The sequence below is a fragment of the Bos taurus genome, chromosome 27 (genome assembly GCF_002263795.3).
Source record: "Bos taurus isolate L1 Dominette 01449 registration number 42190680 breed Hereford chromosome 27, ARS-UCD2.0, whole genome shotgun sequence".
NCBI classification, from domain to species: Eukaryota; Metazoa; Chordata; class Mammalia; order Artiodactyla; family Bovidae; genus Bos; species Bos taurus.
In genome coordinates, this window is record NC_037354.1 from 15200620 (window position 1) to 15220250 (window position 19631).

The following is a 19631-nucleotide window of genomic DNA, read 5'->3' on the forward strand; positions in this document are numbered from 1 at the left end:
AATCTCCGCTTGAATCTGAAATTCTCATTTCCAGCATTTATTAGCAGGACTTGTCAGTGCTCTGCTGCTGCTAAGTCACTTCAGTCGTGTCCGACTCTGTGCGACCCCATAGACGTCAGCCCACCAGGCTCCCCCATCCCTGGGATTCTCCAGGCAAGAACACTGGAGTGGGCTGCCATTTCCTTCTCCAATGCATGAAAGGGAAAAGTGAAAGTGAAGTCGCTCAGTCATGTCCGACTCTTAGCGACCCCATGGACTGCAGCCCAGCAGGCTCCTCCATCCATGGGATTTTCCAGGCAAGAGTACTGGAGTGGGTGCCATTGCCTTCTCCGTCAGTGCTCTAGAATGACTTTGTTAGCACTGCAACTTGCTAGATGACAGCACTTAAGCAGGATGTGATGGGTTAACACTGGGAATGTGTGCAAAATTCTTCTTTCCAGTAACGAGACAGATTTCTGTTCTCTTTTACAGGACCAGCGAGAGTTGCGACTTTGTGATCACACTGGAGAGACACCACATTTGAGCCAAAATGACTTCGGAGGAACTGTTCAGGGAAGTGGGCAGGGCAGAGTGACTCACCTCCATGGCCTTCATGCTGATGATCTCCACCCCACACTTCTTGCCTCGTTCCAGCAGATCACTGCCGTAGGAGTCCATGAGAACAATAGTTTTAAGGCATGGGATTAATTTATTTTCTACACCTTCTAATAGGAGGTTGGCCTTCTCTGGCTTGTCCACAAAAACCAAAGAGAGTTCGGCTGGAAGTAAAGAGACACAGTGAGGAAGCAGCTCTGGGATATTAAAAGCTTGACTGTAACATCTGATAGCAGGTTTAAGAACTATCTTCTTTGAATAGGAGGGTAAGTGTACATTTAAATTAAAAAATTCCTATTCCATCACGTAATCATTACACGTAGCTGCTGTATCTACCCAATAACTAGGGTAAGATGCTCCCAAAGACCACAGACATACCTTTGTTGATGATGTAGGTGATGGCTTCAGTTCCGAGGGTGTCGTAGAGGGGAACGATCACCATCGAGTAAGTAAAGCATCCCTGTTCAATGATCACCCACTAAAGAAAAAGTAGAGGTCGGGGTGAGAATATGAGAGGTCACCATGGAACCCCTCCAGGAAAAACAAGACTCTAGAGACTCAACGTGGAAACACTGGATGTACCAAAACTAACATCTGTGTATCAACTACCCTGCGTCAGGCACTGGAGGGATTCCTAATGAACAAAACACTTGCCCAGTTCTTACTGATAAAAAAGAAAGTGCAATCTGCCTGAAGATTTGGGGCAAATATGTGAAAGGAGGATGAAGAACACAATAAAGTGATGAGCTCAGAGGTGAGAGCGCCCACAGCAGGCCTCCATGCAGGGGGAGGGAATCGAGCTTGCCCTTGGCAAGAGCAGCACAATTTCGACAGATGGAGAGAAAGGCACGGGGACTCCAGGAGAGGGACCACGAGGTCCAAGCAGGGAGGAGGGATGTCAGTGAGCCCTGAGGCTGGCAGGGATGGCCCAGCAGGGCTGTGGGGACCGGCTAAGCTTGACAGAGGGCTGGAGCCAGCCTGAGGTCACAGAGGAGCCTGGCTCTATGAACCAGGCAAGACACTGCCTCTGGGGCTCCTCTGAGCCCCAGCGACTGGAGGTCCAAGGAAGAGCAATCTGGCCGCAGTGTGCAGGAAGGCCTGGGACTACGGGAAGAGGCACATGCCACCCACTGGGAGAACTGTCCATGGAAGTCTCCCCAGGAAAGTGAGGAAGGAAAGAAGTGACACGGGTTGCTGGTCATCTTCCTCTAAACCCGTCAGTCACACGGCAACTGACCTGCCTACAAGGCAGCTGCAGCAGTCACTCTCTCCCTGATAACCCTCGTGGCGCCCATCACTTGCAGAACACACAGCATGGACAAGGGCACAGGGCCATGGGAAGCACAACCTACTCACGTTCACTTGGCCTGGAGCTGTTTTCTCTCTCTTTCTGCCACTCCACCCTCCACCACATTGAAATGATTCATCTCCCAACAGACACGCTGCTCCAGGCAAACATGCCCTTGTTCCTGACATTCCCTTGGCCTCCCCACCCTTACAGCCATCAAGACTCCACTCGGATGCCACCTCTAGGAAGTCCTCCTTGACTGAGCTCCCATAACCCTTCTACTTTATGTCCACACAGCACATGAAGAGAAAACATGGGTTTATGAGGGCTGTCTTCAAGGTACCTCACGAAGAAGATCCACTGTGGTATTTTAGTGCCTGGCAGTGCCTGGCAATATAGAAGATTCTCAATAAACATTTGGTGAACTAACTGATACATATAGGAAGAAGCCCATTCCATCCATGAAGTAAGGAACTTATGTCCTAGTCATAGATGCATGACTAGTTATATTCCACTGAAACAAAAAATTTGGATGTGTTCATTCAAATGGGCTTCACTGTCAATGAAAGAAATGAAATTCCATGAGCCTAATTGTGGCCCAGCTGTGGAAAATGCTATTCCTCCTTTAACTGTACACAAACGCTCAGAAACCACTGTAACCTATAAAACAGTAGCACGTTAAACCAACATGTCTTTGGAAGCAAGCAGGTCTAAGAGTCAATGTAGCGTCTTCAAGTCCAGCGCTTGAATTTTTCTGTGCCAGCTATGCCACTAATTTGTTTATTCACAGCATAGGTAATAACTCCAGGGGGGCTTCTCACTTCAATGTACTTTAACGCAGAGGTTACAGAAGACCATGCACAGGCCTGGGTGGCCAAACGACAGTCTACCTGTCTAAATTACGGTCAGCTACTGCTGAAGCTCCTTCCCCATGCCCCCTGAGATTTTAACCTTTGCAATCTGAGCAGGGGGAAAGCCTAGACCTGCTTTCTAGGCTACTGACAAAAACGTACCCAAGTTTCTCTGGCATTGACTAATACTATTTTTCTGACCACAGAGGCAGCCCTTAAAGTCGGAAGACATTTTTGTTAGTTATTTGTTTTTATTTGTTTGTCTTTGTATAGCAAAGACTTTGCCAGTTTCTGTTTGGGGACCTGGTTTAAAAACAAAATTTTTTTTTCTTCCCCCCGCTACTGCTAAGTCACTTCAGGCGTGTCCGACTCTGTGCGACCACATAGATGGCAGCCCACCAGGCTCCCCTGTCCCTGGGATTTTCCAGGCAAGAACACTGGAGTGGGTTGCCATTTCCTTCTCCAGTGCATGAAAGGGAAAAGTGAAAGTGAAGTTGCTCAGTCGTGTCCGACTCCCAACGACCCCATGGACTGCAGCCCACCAGGCTCCTCTGCCCATGGGATTTTCCAGGCAAGAGTACTGGAGTGGGGTGCCATAAGAAGGACCTAGTTTGGGTTTTCATACATGTAACTCTCTAAGGCACAACACAGAGCTATATTAGTGGTGATCAGACCACAGAATCTGGTCTGAAGCAGAGGCGGGGGTGAACCCTAACTGACTCTTATATCGAGAATTCTCTGAGCTTTGGTTGCCCAGTGCGTAACGGTTAATACCTCAGGTCTGTTCTGAGCGAAGATGCCAATAAACTGGTCTGGAGCTGCCTTGAAGCCCTTGTGGAGCAGTGCTGAGCCCACACACTCTGCCATATCTTCAACCTACAATGGAGGAGAAAAAAAATCAGGAACAGCATCAGGTCCAACTCAAGGAACACAGCTTCCCGTGACGGCCGAGCCTAATATCTTCACCAAGAAGCAGTTCTGCCCAGAGAGAAAGAACAGGGGTAGACAGGTATCCCTGTAGTTACAAATTTTTGTAAAGTTCAAGGTTTGACTTTCCAGAACTCATGGTGAGGGGACTGATCATACAGTTCCCTCTGCAAAGCAAATGAATCTCACCCCAACAGCTGCCAGGTCACACACGATTCATGTTAGAGTTTCTATTTTATACTTTAGTTTTACAAAAGCAATCCACGGACACAGAATTTTGTGTCTGTGTTTATAAAGAGCAACAAAAAAGCTGAAACTTGTCCTTTGTTATAAACACAGAAAGGACAAGTTTGGGGGAGACCTTTGAAAAATAAGGACGAGTTCTAATCATTAGGCTCCACAACTGTATTCTTGAGAATTAGTTCTTAGGAAATAATCCAGTCCTAAAGGGAAGTTTGAAAAGACTTTAGGTACAAATACATATATTTCAAAATTATGTAAAGTCATAAAAGTGTAGGGGGAAAAAAGACCAATGGCTGGATGATCAAGTAAATGAGAGTAAATCTAACAAAATGCTCTACAGCTAGTAAACACTACAATTAAAAAAAACCATATCAAAGTTGAGTGTCTGTTACAATTTTAAGATAAATGAATATAAAATGTACACTATTAATTACAACTAAGTAAAACCAGGCAAGACTATCTACCTACCCCAACTTCCCATCCTCTCCTCATTCCTACCCCAAATGTACTTAAAAAAATGTACTTTTTTTTAATGCTAACTTGGAATTCTTTATTCTTGGTTGGTAAATTATCACAAGCACTGTAAATCCACACCCACGCCTGCAGAGAACAGAACCACACCTGATGCTGCTCCAGAAGCCTGTTGGTTCGGGCACATGGTGCCATCCCTGCTCTGCCAATGGCAGTAAGAGTGACAGCAAGAATGGCATTAGCATGCTTATTCAACCATACCCCAGGGACTGCTCCACAGATCCTGCTTGTTTGTAAGGGCTGGGAACCTGTGAGTGCTTAGACGGTCTGCAGAGCTTACTGGATTCTATGCACACACTTGGGTCTCTAGAAGGACGGTCCAGACCTTTCTTTGAAAAGCTTTACAGGGATTCCTAACCCCTAAAGCTCAGAATCACTGGGCTGGGGCGGGGGGGAATGATTTAAATACACACATCCAAAGTTAGCTTCAGTCTACTTTTTTTATCTTCACTGGTCTCTGTCTGAAATGTACAAAACACCTTCTGAAACCCCAGGGATTTTCAACCTGCCTCAAACATCCCATTGGCAGTGGGCCTGTTTTCCCTCTGGCAGTCAACACATAACAGAAAGTATACAGAACATATTACTACAAGTAAGCGCAGTACAAAGCCCAAGGGTTTCGTTTTCTCTTATTTGGTAGTCCAAGCACCTGCCTTCAGCTTTGACGGCTGATGCATCCACTTCCAAGGCTGATACATCGCCAGCCACAAAAAAGATAAGGAGCCAGGTCCCCTCCCAAACGAGCCTCCTTTGTTTTAGAGATCTTGGTTGATGCGGATAACTGTCCATTTTGGCCACTTGTGTTTTCTTTTGCCTGTGCTTTAAGTTACTGCTCTTATGCTTCAAATTCATTGATAAGAGTGAGCCCAGACCCCACGGGAGGATATTGACCCCAATAAAGCAAAACCTCAGGTGCTCTGCACTCTCCCTCCCCCTACCAGAGACTTCACATGTGAGGCCCAGGTGTGCTGTGTCATTTCCAAGTCTTGTAGTAAGAAAGCTTTATTTTTTTTCCAAGTTTCTTATAGTTATTGCTGAGGGGCATCTTGCAATCATCTTATGAACTACATGGGCTGGTCCAGCCACAATACTGATTACTGACAGGCTGAGACCCACACAAAACAGTAACATGACAAGAAGATGATGTAAACCAGAAGCACCGGTAGGTTCTGTGAGGCCTGAAGACCATTGTGCAATGTTAAATCTCCAACAAACATGAACTGCTTTTACACCGCTTGTGAAAATGAAGGATCTGAAAACTACTATTTTGATGGAAAACTACTATTTGGCTCTGTTAAGGGAAAATAAAAACAGCAGTCTCTCTGCTCACCGGACCTACAGCTCACGATTCCTACAAGCAAGGAATGCGAAGCTGTCTTGTCTGTCTCTCTTTATCTCTGCCTCTCTCTCTCTTGCCTTTTGCATTTCATTGATCCTCAGATGTGGGAGGACCAGGAAGCATTTTCCCACAGACTGGTTTTGCAGATCCTAACGACAACCCACTTCACACACCCCCACCCCTTCCCAGGACACATCAACTACCCGGAGCCCCAGCCACAGAAGGGGGATTGGTCCTCTGCATCCTGCCCCTACTCCAGGGAGCCCTCTCGACAGCTGCGCTGGAAGCACAAGGCAGCAAAGCGGATGCCCCCATTGGCTCCCGCGTGTCTCGGGGGTGCTGCCTTGAACTGGGGAGAGTCAGGAGCAACTAGACTTGTTGTAATCACGATACAAACAAGAAAAAGGAGCAAGCCTTCCTGCTACCAGCCATCTGCAAACTACTATGTACAGTTAAAAGCCATGGATCTGCTGGTACCAGAGTGACAGGAGAGAGACGGCCCAGATCCCAGCCACCTCCGTGTTGGTTCGGTTACACAGGTGTCATCTCTGAACATCTCTGCTGCTCTCCATGCTGCCCTAGGGTTAAAGGTCACCCCGGGATCAGTACGATGCTTTGAAGACTCCTTACAACAGATGGCGTGGGCCTCCCTCCTGGCCCTGGTTCAGCTGTGACCAGGGGTGAGTCCCAGCCCTGCCTGGGGCCCATTTTCTCTCATCTATAAAATGAGAGGGCTCCTCTACACTGGGGCATCTATATCTGTCTAGCACCCCTCAAGACAGAAAGGAGTAATCTTATCCTCCCGTGGGGTCTGGGAGAAGAGTCACCTGCTTCAAGCACATTTCTAGCATTTTATTTATTTGTTTGGCTGCACTGCATGGCTTCTGGGATCTTAGCTTCTTGACCGGGGATCGAACCTGGGCCCTTGGCAGTGAGAGCTCAGAGCCCTAACCTCTGGACTGCCAGAGAATCCTCTAGCATTTTATTTTAAAATTTATACTGTACTCCACAACACACCCACAGCAGCTCTAAAATAAACTACTTTGAAACACCCGTTCAATTACTGATCTAGTGTTCCCCAAATCTGTGTGTTTAACGTCTCAGGATGCTGCACGTCTGTTCTAAAGCCCTGAGCCAGGTCGGCATCCACACTCCATAGAAACCTTCCAATCCAACCTACAGAGGCTCCAGAAACTGCTGTGTTCCCACCCTATGGCTCACATGAGGCGGCCACAGAGCGGGACAACTCACCTGTTTGTATGAAAGCCATTCATAGGGTTGGTCTGGTTTCCGAGAGCCTAAACAAGGGCCATTATCTAAAAGAAGAAAACAAATGAAAGAATAAACGATGGGCTAAACATGCCTAGATATTCCTAGGTTCTCATTTGTATCCTTCATTCCGCAAAGTGGTCCTCAGGTGTGAAACAATGAATTCAGATAGGAAGCATTTTCCCCCTGGGTTTGGGTCTGAGTTTTGCTTCTTTATTTCTATTTTGTTTCTCACATGGGGCAGGAGGGAGATGGGCTGGAAGGGTGGGCAGCTGCCAGGTACCCGGGGTCTCTGGTGCCACCGTCAGAGATGAAGGGCAGTCTCGTGAGCCAATATCCCTCAATTGTCTCTGATGGACCCCCGCTTCCGTGGGTATCAATGTTTATTTCTCAAAATATGGGTCTCCTGGTTAAGCAAGCTTGAGAAATGTTGGATCAGGCCTGGTTAAATAGGTCTCTTTATGCAGGAAATGTCAGAGCCTGTAAGGAGCTAATGGATGTGTAACTCTCCATGAAGCACACCGCATGTGACTGCAGAAGTGCCTTGACCATGGGCCACACCTGATGGGACCTGTGTGCGGGGGGACTCGCTCTGCAGAAGTTACAGGAGGAGATAGGGAGCTGGGAGTCAGATTGCGTGGGAGAGAGTTGTGAGCAAATATGGCTTCTTGAAGAAAGACCCCTCTGTCGAAAGCAAAAACCTGAAGCACTAGTTGCACAGATTCAGGCCGATGCTTACTGGACACGTGTAAGCCCCTCTGGAAACCTTCGTATAACGTTCTGACGTCATCGTAGAAATACACCAGGGGCTCGTCACTGTCCAGGAGCGTGGATCTCCGGGCACCATCACTGCCCTGGGAAAAAAGACAGACAGACAGAAGGTCTGAAAAAAGGATTAAAAAGAATATGTCTACCGTGCGCGCCCTCAATCCCCTCCAGGGCCTGGGAGGGGTGAGTGTTTGCTGCATGGACTCCAGGGCCGGATGCGCTGGCGTCTGACATAAATCCTCCACCTGAGATGAGTGCCGGCTTCAGAGAAGCAAGGCTGGGCCCATGTCCGTCCAGGAAGAAAGAAAGAAGAAAGAAAGACAGTGCTAAGTCGTCTCCGACTCTTGTGATTCCAAGAACTGTAGCCCGCCAGGCTCCCCTGTCCAAGGGATTCTCCAGGCAAGAATACTGAAGTGGGTTGCCATTCCCTTCTCCAGGGGATCTTCCTGAACCAGGAATTGAACCCAGGTCCCCCGTATTGCAGGCAGATGCTTTACTGACTAAGCTACACAGGAAGCCCGTCCAGGACCCCTGGGAAAAGGAAGTGATGGAGGGAAAGGATAAAGGAGCCCAAAGGGCTCACAGACTTATAAGCATTGGTCTTGTCAGACGAGGCTAAGGAGTCTAAGGACTGGAAACCAAACCCTTGGACACAAGCGTGACGATTCTCAAACCATAGCCACTGGCAGATAAAGGACTGATTCTGTCCGGTCTTGGGGAAATGACACACCACCATTCAGTTTTACTTCCATCACCTTATCTATATTCTTTTGGAGATCATGTCTACTGTTTTTCCTCTTTGCTAACTACCCTGTAATCTGTTAGGAACTTCAGTTTCCCATGCAGCATCTACTAGTTACCATCATCAGCTATAAAATGTACGGATGTGCATGGACTCCTCATCCCTACATGACCGGAGGGACTCCACGGAGTACAGGCTGAGCAGAGGAGCACCAAGGGAGCTGGAATGGAGAAAAGGGAGAAGCTTGGAATCTACAGGGCACTGGCTCACCCCAGAGCCGAAGTCCTAGGAGGACGGGCAGGGGAACACCTGGGCCTCATGGGGAAAGCAGTTAGCAAACCCTTCACCAGATCTACTGAGTTGGAAACTCTGGGGGTGTGATCCAGCAGTCCGCCTTTCAGCCAGCCCTTCAGGGATCCGGTGCACCACTTGGACGCATTATGGTCCCAAATTAAGCCTTCCCTGGTGACTCAGTGGTAAAGAATCTGCCTGCTAATGCAGGAGATGTGGGAGACCCAGGTTCAATCCCTGGGTTGGAAAGATTCCCTGGAGAAGGAAATGGCAAATATTCCACTCCAATATTCCTGCCTGGGAAATCCCATGGACAGAGGAGCCTTGGCGTGCTATACAGTCCATGGGGGTGGCAAAGAGTTGGATACGACTAAGTGACTGAATAATAACACCATGGTCCCCAATAGGGAAGTGGTGAAAATCAGGGTAATTCCTAGAAGGAAATCTACAAGGAGGGTGATCAGTGTGCGGAACACAATGGAGACAGACCAGCTGACGTGGGCCTGATGAGGGCAGGGCAAGTCAAGTCTGAGCGGGAGGCACTAAGCGCTAATGACCGGGATTTGGCAGGTTACTGAAAGCAGGAGGACAAGAGCGCATCGGAGGCCTGTGAGAATAGCAGTTCCAGTCTATCCAAAATCAAACACTAGGACTTAGGGGTAGGTTTGAGAGAAGAGATTAAGTTTGCATGCTTAATCATTCAGTTGTGTCTCACTCCTTGCGACCCTCTGGACCGCAACCCACCAGGCTCCTCTGTCCGTGGGATTTTTCAGGCAAGAATACTGGAGTGGGTTGCCATTTCCTTCTCCTCCTCCAGGGGATCTTTACAACCCAGGGGTTGAACCTGTGTCTCCTGTGTCTCCTGCACTGCAGGCAGATTCTTTACCTGCTGAGCCATCAAGGAAGCCCAAAACAGATTAAGTTTAGCTTTGAATATATGCAGACTCTATCTCTTCAAGACAGCAGGTCAACTCCCCAGTTCCTACTTGGAGAATCACTGCTCTTGAGTATCATTTTATAACAACTTTTGCTAAATAACTCTGGTTACACTACCGTTCTGGTGATATACGAACTTCAGGACTTTGAAGGTAAAGTCTTCAGGACTGTTTGGTAAAACAGTCAACTCAAAGTTAAAGAAGTTAATCACATCCCAAATAAAGCCATCCTATTCAAAAAGTAACCCGAGGACAAAATATTTATTACTATTCTAATTAGAAATCAGAATAAATAGCAAAAGTTTAGAGATGAAGCAGTAAATGAATTCTATGCCAAAAAGGTATAGGTGAAAACGCTGGGTGATAGGTCACATTATCAATTAATTGTAAGGCATACTCTGTAATTTCAGGAAAAGGGGTGAATGAAATGGGAGTGGGGGAGACCAAGCAATAAAGTCTGTGTTTTGAAAACCGTTGCTCTGTGATGATCAGTTCAGTTCAGTCGCTCAGTTGTATCTGATGCTTTGTGACCCCATGGACTGCAGCACACCAGGCTTCCCTGTCCATCACAAACTCCCAGAGTTTACTCAAACTCATGTCCATTGAATCGGTGATGCCATCCAACCATCTCATCCTCTGTTGTCCCCTTCTCCTCCCGCCTTCAATCTTCCCCAGCATCAGGATCTTTTCAAATGAGTCAGTTCTTCACATCAGGTGGCCGAAGTATTGGAGTTTCAGCTTCAGCGTCAGTCCTTCCAATGAATATTCAGGACTGATTTCCTTTAGGATTTCCTTTAGCATGGACTGGTGATGATGATGATCACACATGCCCATAAGAAATCATTTTTGATGTGCATGTACCACCATTCTTCTTGAATTAAAGTCCTGTCCATAAACACTGAGCACTGGCAACCTTGGTGACACCTGCAAAGGTGTGGGCTTGCACAGCTACAACAGCGAGGGCTCAAATGTCTGTATGTACTACAAAATTGAGCCATTTCAAGGGCAGGGCATTTAACTACTGGGTTATCCAAGTACATGCAGCTATTTTTAGGAACACCTACTTAAATGAAGAAATATTTTATATCTGGCCCCTTTGGACTTCTGCCATATCCTACAGGTCTGGTGTAGAGGTGTGGGTTTCAGCTGTGCTCAAGAAATAGGGAGAGGGATGCAGACACCCTGTGTGTAATGTGCAGGAAATCACCAGTAAGACTGAGTCGGAGAACTATGGGTCTTTTATTTCCTCTTTAATGGAGTTCTACAGTTTTTCCAGTATTTTTAAAAAAAGGAGTGAGTCAGTGTGTAGTGACCACACTACAGTCAAATCAGCGGTCACGAGGTTATTTGGCTGTACAAGCAAAGGTTCCTCTAGAGGTCAGTCTCCCCACGTGGCTGAGTTAGGAAATAAAAGTTCAAGTTCCCCTCGAGGGCAGTGAGGACAGGACCACAGTGAACCATCTGTGAACCAATGGTTCCCAGGACTAGAACTCTGGCCAGTATTTGAGGAAAAGGAACACCTTGATGGGGAGAGTCATTTTGCATCACTTCCTTATTTAAATGCAAAAGCAGATGATTACATCCTTGAGAATTTCTCTGGGATAGAAAGGCCTGAGCTTTATGAATTGTGGTCCCATTTATCTTGATCTAGAAAATAGACAACTATGCTGTGAAAGTGCTGCACTCAATATGCCAGCAAACTGGGAAAACTCAGCAGTGGCCACGGGACTGGAAAAGGTCAGGTTTCCTTCCAATCCCAAAGACAGGCAATGCCAAAGAATGCTCAAACTACTGCACAACTGCACTCATCTCACATGCTAATAAAGTAATGCTCAAAATTCTCCAAGCCAGGCTTCAGCAATACATGAACCGTGAACTTCCTGATGTTCAAGCTGGTTTTAGAAAAGGCAGAGGAACCAGAGATCAAATTGCCAACATCCGCTGGATCATGGAAAAAGCAAGAGAGTTCCAGAAAAACATCTATTTCTGCCTTATTGACTATGCCAAAGCCTTTGACTGTGTGGATGACAATAAACTGTGGAAAATTCTTCAAGAGATGGGACTACCAGACCACCTGACCTGCCTCTTGAGAAACCTATATACAGGTCAGGAAGCAACAGTTAGAACTGGACATGGAACAACAGACTGGTTCCAAATAGGAAAAGGAGTACGTCAAGGCTGTATATTGTCACCCTGCTTATTCAACTTCTATGCAGAGTACATCATGAGAAACGCTGGACTGGAAGAAGCACAAGCTGGAATCAAGATTGCCGGGAGAAATATCAATAACCTCAGATATGCAGATGACACCACCCTTATGGCAGAAAGTGAAGAGGAACTAAAAAGCCTCTTGAGGAAAGTGAAAGTAGAGAGTGAAAAAGTTGGCTTAAAGCTCAACATTCAGAAAACGAAGATCATGGCATCCGGTCCCATCACTTCATGGGAAATAGATGGGGAAACAGTGTCAGACTTTATTTTTCTGGGCTCCAAAATCACTGCAGATGGTGACTGCAGCCATGAAATTAAAAGACACTTACTCCTTGGAAGGAAAGTTATGACCAACCTAGAGAGCATGTTCAAAAGCAGAGACATTACTTTGCCAACAAAGGTTCGTCTAGTCAAGGCTATGGTTTTTCCTGTGGTCATGTATGGATGTGAGAGTTGGACTGTGAAGAAGGCTGAGTGCCGAAGAATTGATGCTTTTGAACTGTGGTGTTGGAAAGACTCTTGAGAGTCCCTTGGAGTGCAAGGAGATCCAACCAGTCCATTCTAAAGGAGATCAACCCTGGGATTTCTTTGGAATGAATGATGCTAAAGCTGAAACTCCAGTACTTTGGCCACCTCATGCGAAGAGTTGACTCATTGGAAAAGACTCTGATGCTGGGAGGGATTGGGGGCAAGAGGAGAAGGGGACGACAGAGGATGAGATGGCTGGATGGCATCACTGACTCGATGGATGTGAGTCTGAGTGAACTCCGGGAGTTGGTGATGGACAGGGAGGCCTGGTGTGCTGCGATTCATGGGGGTTACAAAGAGTTGGACACGACTGAGCGGCTGATCTGATCTGATCTGATCTGACAGGCCCTAACAGTCAAGCACCCACTATGTTACTACTACGGTTTATTCCCTCTAAGGAGAGGGCTAGACAGTGGGAGGGATGGGGGAGGGAAAGGAACAGAAAGCAGAGAGGGGTCAGGGAGAGCCGATAATGGCTAAAGAGACAGCTGATGACTTGGCTGGGCTTAAATGTCTCATCCATCTCTAGGGAGGAAAGCAGCAGGTGAAACCATGGTCCTTGGGGGAAAAAATGACTCCCCCCACCCTGCCCCACCAAGCATGTAGCTTTCCCATGCATCTTATTTACCCAGGCCACCATCACCTACCACCTTTTATGAACAGGCACAAAGAGGCTTTTCCAATCTAGGGACCTAGACGCCCTCTGGCCATGGGTTCTCCCCTCAGTAACACGGGATCTCTGACAGAACAAACTAGGTCTTTATTCAAGACCAGCCAACAGGTGATGCTCCCAACCAGATCTTTCAGGATAATGAACAGGGAATTTTAAAAGTATTAATAGCTAGACTCCTCCACTATGCTAACATAAATGCAACCACATAACTACGAACCCTCAGGTTCACTACCAACGCTCCACCACTGAACCAGCCAGCTTCCCGAGGTCCTCCACACCCAGTGAGTGAAGGGGCAGAAGCACCAATTACAATGGGTGCTAGGTATCGAAATGTGAGCACAGGAGAGATGGAAGCAAGGGAGTATTCACTTTGCAGATGAGAAAACAGACAGACAGATGGTGGGGAGGCCTCCCTGTCTCATTCCCACGTCTAAAATGCAGTGGAGCAAGCTTCAAACCAGCCTGAGGGACTTGCCCACACACGGTCCACCTCCATCTTGGAGGATTCCGGCCGGAGCCCGGTGGGCGACTGGGGGTCTGGCTCTCCATCGCTCTCCTCTAACCCTCAGAAGGCGCTTCCTTGTCCACCCTCCCTCCCTAGCTCGCTCTCCAGTTTCCAACTTCCTGAGCTGCTCCTGTCCCCATGGGAGGACCTGCCCTGGGGGTGAGGGAGGCTGTACTTAGCAAACCATTTCTGTGCCACCAAACTCAGGGCAAGCTCCTCACCAGAGCAAACCAGCCAATCCCTCAAGGGAAAAATAGCTCCCTCCCACCTCTGTGGATGGGGAGAGAGTTGAGTCACAAATTCAAATCCCCTGCCTGTAGCATCTCCAAGTGCCTGCCACTTGGAACGTTCAAGGCACTAGCTCACAGTCTGAAGGAAATAGGTCTGTTCCCTTACTTGCTCGGCCTTTTAGACGCTGTCAAGGAAGGGTTTTTGCTGAGAGCCTCACAAAGGCCTATCTCTGCCAGTGTTTTTCACTCCACGGGAGTGGACCCCGCTTGTGGGGGAGGCTATTTTTAAACTTCGAAAAAAATTACAGCACACATTTCCATCGGGTATGTATACACATGGTCCCTGCTTCACGAAGCCCATGAGCATCGTCTGTGCAAAATCAAATCGTGTCTTCAGGCTTGTTTTACCATATGTATTCCCAGAAAGTAACTTGAGCCTTTCTTCCTGGCTGAAGGGAAGCCGGAAATTAAAAAAAAAAAAAAATCTGACATAATTGCTGGGGACCAGCCCCAGCTGATCCAGGGTATTCGAAGGAGAGACGGCCTAGGCGACTATTTATATGCTAATTAGAGATATAAAGAATAATAGAATGAGGATAGCTCAGTAGGAAAATTCAGTGGAGAAAAGAGGCTGAGTAGCTTGGTTTACGCGGGAGACCAATAAAACTTCAAGACAAGAAGTTTGCACCACTTACGTAGGCCACAGGCGCCCTCTCGAATAGCGGAAGGTGCCTCACCCTAGACACCTTCTCGAGTGGGTCTTAGAAGCCCAGGCATAATTAGTAAGCGTGGTGGGTTCCGCGCTCCAGATGGAGACTCAGCTGGAAGTTAAAGGGAAGAATGACATGGGGAGACCAAGCGTTGGTGAGCAAGGCCCGTAGCTTTATTTTCAACAGGGGCTTATATACCCTAAGTTACACATAGAGGATAATAGGGGATGTAAAGTCAGCAGTCTTTGATTCTTATCAAAAACCAGGGTTTCTTTCCTGCAAATTTATCATATACAAATGGTTTAGGTGATTTACATCATCTTCTGGCCAGAAGGTCTATTAACATTTTATGACTCTTGACAAGGACTTATCAACAAAGACTTATTTTCTCTAAGAGTAATTATTTTAAGGTTTGGCGCCATCTTCCAAAGATAAAATTGCATTCCTATAGGGCGGATGTGTAATGGGTTTACAACAAAGGAAAGAATTTATTACCTTAAGGGTCTAAAGTTACTAACACCAAGGCCACTACTTATTTTTTCTATATACCAACTATTAATTAATACATATTCAAGGATACAATTTAGGGGATGTGAAAACTTGGCAACAAACATTGACTCATCAATGAAATCCTTTACTAGTCTTATTCTGACAGTTTCTAATTCTCTGAGAGGCTCTAAGCTATTTGAATATCCTAAGCTTCCCGTGCCTCTCGAGGCTGGGAGACTGTAAACAATCGTATGCATAGCTGCAGGAGTCCGGGTAAACTTGTCAGGAGAGTTAGAGAGCCATCTGAGGGGTTTGGATTTAAACACTCCTAATTGCCCAGGAACTTTATTAATTGGAGCTGTAAGTTAACTCTTTGACAGAGAGAGCGAGATGGTGGTAAGGGACAGCCCCCAGTAAAGTCAGAGGTGAGAGCACAAAGCAATAAAGTAGGCAGACTCTGGTTTTTTTTTGGGGGGGTAGATGCTCGAGAATATCCGGGCGGACTCCTGAGGCTCGATCCCGCCTTTGCGTATGCCGAGCCTCCTTCCTCATGACCTTTGTCTCGAGTGGAATGCCTCACCGGCTCCCGGCACATAATCACCATTCTTTCTTTGAATTCCTAAAGGCAGCTCCTTAATACTCTGGAGGTCTATCGTTGGCACAAAGATGAGACCCTCTGCCTTCAGTTCTCTGGGACTCCCGCCCCTCACCTCACGGCTCATCCCACCCAGACACTGCGGCCCCCTGACCAACTCGGTGCTTCTACGCCTGCTTCAAATCACCGGCCACTCTCCAGGGAGCAGACACGTCTAACCACACTAGAAACTAGTTAGGTTTCCACTAAATAGTTTCATTAAGAAGTACTAGTTAGCAAGGTTTTTCATAGCTGTTATTAAGAAGCCCACTAAGTTTTAGAAACAATGCTGAGATTAACTTCAGGTATAAAAACACTCCCAGAAAAACATTTCTCATCAAATCCACTCCCTCCCAGCCATCTCTTCATCCCACCCTCTGTGCCCCAACTGCTAGGACAGCTGGCGGAAAATACACTCAGATGTTGTGATGTTTCCTGAAAACGTGCATGAAAATCTTCTGAAAACCACAGCAGCAAAGTTGCCAGGGATGAGGTTGAAGGATTTATCTCTGTCCACTCTTTACCTGACCACACGCACAGCCATACAGCAGGGAAGAACCAGCTGAGGGGTAAAAGGACTAGAGCCTGCAGTCACAGGAGGCAAGTGAGCGAGCATCAGTGCCCACACAGGTTTACACAAGGACTGCTGACAGATACGAAGCCAGAGCCTCAAACCCAAAGATTCTTCCGAGGTCTCACACACCCTGCTAGCCGGCTGTTCTCGGGCTTCCGGGGGTGAGAGTGATACTCATGTTCATGTTCGTATTTACTGTACAAATGACTGCAGGGACGAGACTGCCCCTGTTCTCCCTCCCTTCCTCCCACTTGAGGGCCTGGCTCACACTCGTCAGGCTAATTATGCCCCTTGCAGATGGCCCTGCCAGTCCTCCACGAGCCCACGGGGCTGGTGGCAGTGGTGTGAGTGATCCCACCATCTGGCCGCACCTGCCCTTCCTGGGCAGCCTTCCCCCTGCTCCCCTGCAGCTTCCCCGAAGGCTGGTCCCGACCCGGCCACCTCCCATCCTGCCCAACTCAACAAACTGCTCAAGCCCCCTCCACTCTGGTCCAGAAGGCATTGTCATTCTTGATGTGGTTTTTTTTTTTTTTTTTTTTCCAGCTTTGGTAAGGTATAAATGACATGGTGGCAGTTTATTCACTAACTTGTATCCAACTCTTTGCAACCCCATGGATTACAGCCTACCAGGTTCCTCCGTCCATGGAACTCTCCAGGCAAGAATACTGGAGTGGCTTGCCATTACTGGAGAAGATCCTTCTCCAGGTGATCTTCCTGACCCAGGGATCAAACCTGCATCACTGCAGGCAAATTCTTTACCAACTGAACCACTAGGGAGTTCAGTAATTGATATATTTCATATTTTAAAATCTTTTTTGGTAGGGACACCTAAGTTCTACTCTCTCAGCAAATTTCAATTATGCGATACAGTGTTATCAGCTTCACCTCGTCATACGTTAGATCCTCAGACCTTATTCCTCTGACAGCTGACAGCTTGAACCCTTTCACCCACCTCTCCCTGTTTCCTCCAGCACCACCCTCAAGCCCTGACAACCACCATCCTACTCACGGGTTCTAGGAGTTCAACTCTTTTTTTGGGGGGCACTGTCATCACCCCTTCGATTCCATAAGTCCAGAGTGAGAACTTCATACAAACTTTTAAACAATGCTCTCTTCTTGTGCAGAAACTGCTTTGTCAGTTTGCAAATGGGTCTTCACACCCATGCCTGTGTGACAGTGTGATTCTATTAGCTACGGGGGAAATCCTACTCAGCGACAGTCTCACAGGTACCTGTACACACAGACTAGGAGCGCCATCCCTTGTCACAGTGGCCCCGGCCTGAGGTTTGTCTGGATAACCCATGGCATCCAGAAGGCCTCAGTGGATGGGAACTTTTGAATTTCAAAGCCTTGCAATTTACTGAGCATGGCTTCCAGGGGTCTGGTGTGCTCCATTTAGGTTGCTTCCTTCAAGTTCTTCTCTGACGAGGAACCATGGTTCTAGTTTCATGGCATGAAAATAAGTCGCTCATGTGACTCTTAGGAAGGACCTCTCCACGGCGGTCCTCCCTGCTGGGCCGTCCACTCCGCAAGGGCAGCAGCCTCTTCCTCCTGTGTCCTGTGAGCACCATGAACTTGCTGAACGAATGCCAGTGAATGCCAGTTTCATGCCTACTCTCTGTGAGCAGGGAGAACTGAATCCAGAGGGTCACAGCCTCCATACTCGACTTTTTAGCAGCACAGGATTCAAATACTAATGTAAGTTCCTCACCATACAAACCCCAACACATGAATGCTTAAATCTCAATCTTTCACGTGAAAGAGTCACCCAGCCAACAAGTGACCTGGATGTCATGAGGTCATTTGGAGTGAAGTCATCCAACAGGGAGATAAGTTATACCCAATGAACTTGTTCTGCCTACTAAAAGAGGTGAACCCACACTAAGCCAAGGCCTGGTAACAAGTTTAAACAGTGACTCTTAAGTTATTACCAGAGGTACAGTTTTATTTTTGGCTGCACTGTGTGGCTTGCTGGATCTTAGTTCCCCATCCAGGGGTTGAACCTGAGGCCCCTGCAGTGAAAACGTGGAGTCCTAACCACTGGACCGCCAGGGAAGTCTCCCTTGAGGTACATTTTTAAAACAAGTTCTGATATTCTTCAAATGAAGCCTTTAAAAGGCTAAGGACTGGAAGGTGTAAAAAAGTTTTTACTTGCTATGATTTATTCCCTTATTTCACTCTATTACAATCCCCTGGCAGGCCTCAAAAAACTTCCTGACTTCATTTAAGAAGATAGTCATCTCAATGCCTATAGGACATTGCAGGAACTCACAGACTGGTTCTGCCACCTCCTTCTGCAATGGCAATGGTTCTCATCAATACTTTGCAATTGGTTTGTTGCCTAACCCCCTTAAACTCTGGCCCACAACCCCTTCAGCAACTAGTTCTGCTGTGACCTGGCTCAGGGAAGGCAGAAGTCACCAGGACCCACTTGGACTGCTGCTGCCCAGGTTCTGCCAGTCCTCTGTCCCTCCCCTAGTCCTCACCTCCACCCCGTCCTCGACAGTTTCTGATCCTACATCCAACTTGGGTGGGGAACCCCAGACTCCATTTCTTATCTGACCTGCCCCTTTTCCGCCTTCCATTTCTGCCACTGCCTTTGCCTGCAAATCCATTTTCAGAAGAGTCTGCTCCCGGGTTCAGAAGGTCTAGCCACTGGCTCATCAAATTTATCTACATGAACGGAAAGCTTCCTTATTTACTCTGCTTTATCCTCTCCTCACACCCTCCTCCCATCCCCAAACAAAGAATCTTAGTTAAAATACGTAACTTTCAACCACTGTTAGGAGGCAGCATAACAGAGTTTCAGATCTTCCTCTTACTATGTGGTATAATTTCACCTGGGTGGGCTCCCATTGTTCTCCCATCTCTAAAATGCGAGAGTTCAAAGAGAAGAGCTTTAGGGAAAAAGAAACCCAACATTTACTGAACACTTGTCTTGGGTTCAGTTGATCTCTGCCTGTATCTACGCAGCCTCTCAACGTGGTGGGAGGGAAGGCCCTGGTCGTTTCTCTTCTCCAGATGAGGAATCTGAAGGTCAGGCTGGATGAGCCTGCCCAAGGCTACCTGGCCCTTAGCAGAGCAGACCGGGTTAGCCTCAGCTACATCCCCCTGCTTCTCTGGTCCTTTCCGGCTCCGACACACTCTCCTATGCCCTGGAACAGCAACCACCACGGCCTGGGCCCTGACCAGTCCCCCTGGGTTTCTGGTCACTCGAGAAAAGACTGTTTTCACGAGGGGAACATGGGGACCTCAATTTCAGAGAAGACTTTTGTAGTGGTTGTTTTAGTCACTAAGTTATG

At 47.4% G+C, this 19631-nt stretch overlaps 1 protein-coding gene across 4 annotated transcripts in view; it reads right to left on the bottom strand.

Annotated features, from left to right (window-relative positions):
* The window catches only part of ACSL1 (acyl-CoA synthetase long chain family member 1), a 64887-nt gene that overhangs the window by 21668 nt on the left and 23588 nt on the right, over positions 1-19631 (bottom strand). For all 4 annotated transcript variants that reach the window (XM_024986300.2, NM_001076085.1, XM_005225993.5 and 1 more), the window contains 5 exon segments: positions 7782-7896; positions 7025-7089; positions 3508-3609; positions 973-1072; positions 580-758 (listed from right to left, as the gene is read on the bottom strand). In XM_024986300.2, coding sequence (XP_024842068.1) covers positions 580-758; positions 973-1072; positions 3508-3609; positions 7025-7089; positions 7782-7896 — 561 coding nt within the window.